Below are 4396 nucleotides of genomic sequence, written 5' to 3'. Positions count from 1 at the left end.
CAAACTGAAGACGGGCCTTGACATGTGCTGGTTTAAGCAGGGGAACCTTCCGTGCCATGCGTGATTTCAAACCATGACGTCTTAGTGTATTACCAACAGTAACCTTGGAAACGGCGGTCCCAGTTCTTTTCAGGTCATTGACCAGCTCCTCCCGTGTAGTTCTGGGCTGATTTCTCACCTTTCTTAGGATCATTGAGACCCCACGCGGTGAGATGTTTCATGGAGCCCCAGTCCGAGTGAGACTGACAGTCATGTTTAGCTTCTTCCATTTTCTAATGATTGCTTCAACAGTGGACCTTTTTTCACCAAGCTGCTTGGCAATTTCCCCGTAGCCCTTTCCAGCCTTGTGGAGGTGTACAATTTTGTCTCTAGTGTCTTTGGACAGCTCTTTGGTCTTGGCCATGTTAGTAGTTGGATTCTTACTGATTGTATGGGGTGGACAGGTGTCTTTATGCAGCTAACGACCTCAAACAGGTGCATCTAATTTAGGATAATAAATGGAGTGGAGGTGGACATTTTGAAGGCAGACTAACAGGTCTTTGAGAGTCAGAATTCTAGCTGATAGACAGGTGTTCAAATACTTATTTGCAGCTGTATCATACAAATAAATAGTTAAAAAATCATACATTGTGATTTCTGAATTTTTTTTTTTAGATTATCTCTCACAGTGGACATGCACCTACGATGACAATTTCAGACCCCTCCATGATTTCTAAGTGGGAGAACTTGCAAAATAGCAAGGTGTTCAAATTTATTTTCCTCACTGTATATAGTAAGTCCTCATGTATTTGTCAGTATGGTGCATGCACTTGTACAGCACGATGATTAATTCAACAGACCTCTCAGGTGTGTTCATTTTAGGTTTCACCTCAAAATATGAGATTTAGTTATTCCCAAGCAGGGGTACTTGTACTCCTGGGGCTACTTTGACAGTTGCCAAGGTGTAATAATATTTACAAATATGTAGAAAATGTAAACAATTAATTGCTGGTTGGTTAATAAGTACATATATTGTAACAAGAACCAACTTTGATAGGCGCATTGCTCAGGACCTTTCTGATTATGTGAACTCTGTATTGTAACACTGTTAAATCTGCATCTTTAGATTTCTGCAGAGAAATTGGTTTGACAGGAATGATAGCCGTAACTACAAAAACATGCATAATGCTTGATTTATTTATTTTTTTGCTAGTGTGGAGAGAATGAAGTAATGCTGTTGCAAACTGCACAATGAGTCATACAACTGGGCTGAAGAGTGTAATGAGGTAACGCTTGAGATAACACAAAGCTCAGACACTCCTACTGAGTTTGCAAGATATCAATAGTGTGAGTCTGAAGGTGCTGAGGGGTAATAAGTTGTAAAGACTAGCAAACCCTGTGCAGAAATATCAATGATATTGATAAGCATGTACACTGTGATAAATAGCACAAGGTGAACTTTAAATTAAGAGGGCAATAAGTGGCACAGATCAGAGGGTGTTTGTGTTGGGTTTGTTTAGGAGATGTGAACTAAGGACGTGTGTGCAAGACGACATTTTTAAGATACAGGTTTGTGGGTCAGCGGGGTCATGGACAGTCCTCGCCGCCCATTTTCTCACCTTGATGTGGTGCTGATTCTTAGGAGGGAGTGGCCAGCGGCCAAGTTTCCCTCTCAGCAGTGCAGTTTTAACTCAAAAGGCATAACTGGACCAGTGGACCAACAGACGATGGAGGATGTGAGGGCGTCTTTCTATTATCAATCTGTCAAAGTGTGCCGAGATCAGTCAGATAATTCTGGGCTTAGTAGTTACATCAGGAAAGGTTGAAAGACTGGTTTTCGCAGTGCCCCCACTGACTTCAAGAGTCAGTCCTCACTTCCAAGTTAAGTGGAAGTTCTTCACTGTGCGCTGTGGTGTCATTGGGACCAGTGGACAGATGGAAAAAGACTGGAATACCTTGATTACCTTTAAGAACTAAGCCTAAAAGGAGCTGTCAGGGCACTTAATTTATTACACTGAACAAAATTATAAACGCAACACTTCTGTTTTTGCCCCCATTCATCATGAGCTGAACTCAAAGATCGAAGACTCTCTCTATGTACACATAAGGCCTATTTCTCTCAAATATTGTTCACAAATCTGTCAAAATCTATGTTAGTGAGCACTTCTCCTTTGCCAAGATAATCCATCCACCTCACAGGTGTGGCATATGAAGATTCTGATCAGACAGCATGGGTATTGCACAGGTGTACCTTAGGCTGGCCACAATAAAAGGCCACTTTTATTGTTGTGTTTAGTCCCACACTTTTTTTTTTTAATTTTTTTTTTTTAATTTTAAAATTTTGTTCAGTATACAGTATGTAACAGGTTATGTACCAATAAGTAGCATAAAGTGCTACATAATAACAGGTTTTGTAGCATAAAGTAGCATAAAGTGCTACATAATAAATGGAAATTAACATTTCACATTTTATGTAAGGAAAATTTAAATTACACACTCAGCAAACATATATATTTTATTGTTTTACTTTCAAGTCTTATTTAGAATTTGCTGTCCATGATTTTGGTTTTGTGCTCACTGTCTCTAGGCGTTTTTCCTGATATCCACTGCTGGTGATAGTCGCGGTGCCAAATCCAGTCCCATCCTGTCAGTCAGTGATCCAGGAATAGATTTGTGCACCTGTCTGGCTCTTCAGTAGCTTCCCAGCAAGTGCCTGAGGGACAGCGTGATGCAGAAGTTCAGTCTTTACTTAAATACAGAACTAAATTTGAAGAAGAGTTCTGTGCTGATGTTCAACTATCAGGTGACAAACAGTTCAGTTTTGTTGCAAATAGCATTTTTTATCCAGTTTTTTTCACCCAACATATACCTGTCTGAACAAAAAATGTTCCAATATGAGACTGTATTACGGCACAGTGACAGTTTGTATGTTCAGGTGATGCAGGAGAGGTTTTTGCTGACGTCAGTGAACAGTCTGCTGCTTACTCAGGGTTAAATGAGAGGTTCAGTGACAGATCTGACGCAGAGCACACCAGCATTTCGAGTGTCTTCACACTCTGATGACTCACGGCAGAAAATATAAAACAGAATGCTAGATTATAGTTAGGCTCTTGTATCCTGTAGCGATACCAAAATAAAATACAAAAATTCTACAACAGTGTCACACACTGAATAGAAATCCACACTTTGAGTTGCAATTTGATATGCTGCTTTTATTTTGACTATTGCCAATTTACACAGTAATCGCTGCTGGGTCACTTTCTGTGTGGTGTGAAACAAATGTAAAAGAAAGAAGAAAAACTCACTGCTGTCTCGAGTCTTAGAGAGGAAGCAAGCTGCAGCTTCCAGGTTTCTTCTCTTTAATGTCTGACCAGACTGCACCCCCATTAGTGTCAAAATCTGCAATCTGTGAGTCTTGCACTTTAATGAACTTGACCTTTTTGAAATCAGTATGTATATCCATGGTGTTTGCTTTCACTTGCGTACTCATCTATACATTTATTTTTCTGCAGTGATAGCGCCAACTACATTAGTGTTATCCAGGGGGTCTGAATGTGTGGGCGGGCACTATATATAGTTTGTTATATCACTTAAGTCCCAGTGGCCACACAGGCAGTTAACCAGCTGGGTTTACTGATGTTAGCCATTGCTTATCTGCGATTTTAGCATTCCCTGTCTTTCTCTGTATATTACTCTGTTTTTTATATGTCACAAGGTGACAACTAATGCTTACTAACCCCCTCTTTCCTTAGGTAATAGTGCACCAATAGTGCAGACATTAACAACCTCCTTGCAAGGCTGGCTCTCAAATGTCAATCATCATTGCCATGGAAAACCCAACCCAGTGGCTTGAAGCTTAGACATTATCTACAAATATGTCCATAACAATGAGTGCAAATGTGTTCTTGTCACAGCAAGATGACGATACTTGTCTCATGTATACATAAACCATTTAATTTTGGGGACGTTGTGTTGCAGAAAATGAGTTAATTACAATTGATGGATTGTAACTATTTTGGTCAGTCATCCATAATTAGATGCCCTACTGTAATTACAGCTTTTAGATTTTGTGCTACACTTGCATTTTATTATGCAAGCAGGAGCAGTTTCACCCTCTTTTGTCTCTGTCATGCTAGTAAAAAAATAAAAATACACATCATTATAATAGAATGACAGAGTCCCTTGATAGTGCAAACTTTTTAGGGGACAATTTGCGGTATTGTAGAGAGCACCTAAATTTCAAAATCTGGAGCAGCAGACTCCGACATCTGACATTTAATTAAGTGTGATTTTGCAGTACTCCATCTTAACTCCAGAGCAGACAAAATTCTGGTTGTCCCGAGAAGCTAAAAGGCTTTGCAGAGAGCACACCTGACTTTGTATATGAGGGGGGGGGGGGGGGGGTGGGCCTTGGAAA

The 4396-nt window shown here is 40.0% G+C and overlaps 1 protein-coding gene across 4 annotated transcripts in view; it reads left to right on the top strand.

The window, feature by feature from the left end:
- Positions 1-4396, top strand: part of LOC123977071 (neural cell adhesion molecule 2-like) — a 122207-nt gene that overhangs the window by 103550 nt on the left and 14261 nt on the right. Inside the window, exon 17 of one of the 4 annotated variants that reach the window (XR_006826530.1) lies at positions 2567-2782. The exons of 2 other annotated variants lie outside the window; for them this stretch is intronic. Coding sequence is in view for 1 of the 2 variants with exons in the window: in XM_046059587.1 (XP_045915543.1) it covers positions 1193-1211 (19 nt within the window). In the remaining variant the exon portion in view is untranslated. Of the gene's footprint in view, positions 1-1192; positions 1258-2566; positions 2783-4396 lie in introns of those variants that run through there. One more of the 4 variants, XM_046059587.1, reaches the window with a different exon arrangement.

The sequence above is a fragment of the Micropterus dolomieu genome, linkage group LG01, assembly GCF_021292245.1.
Source record: "Micropterus dolomieu isolate WLL.071019.BEF.003 ecotype Adirondacks linkage group LG01, ASM2129224v1, whole genome shotgun sequence".
NCBI classification, from domain to species: domain Eukaryota; kingdom Metazoa; phylum Chordata; class Actinopteri; order Centrarchiformes; family Centrarchidae; genus Micropterus; species Micropterus dolomieu.
This window is presented reverse-complemented; position numbering and strand designations above follow the sequence as displayed.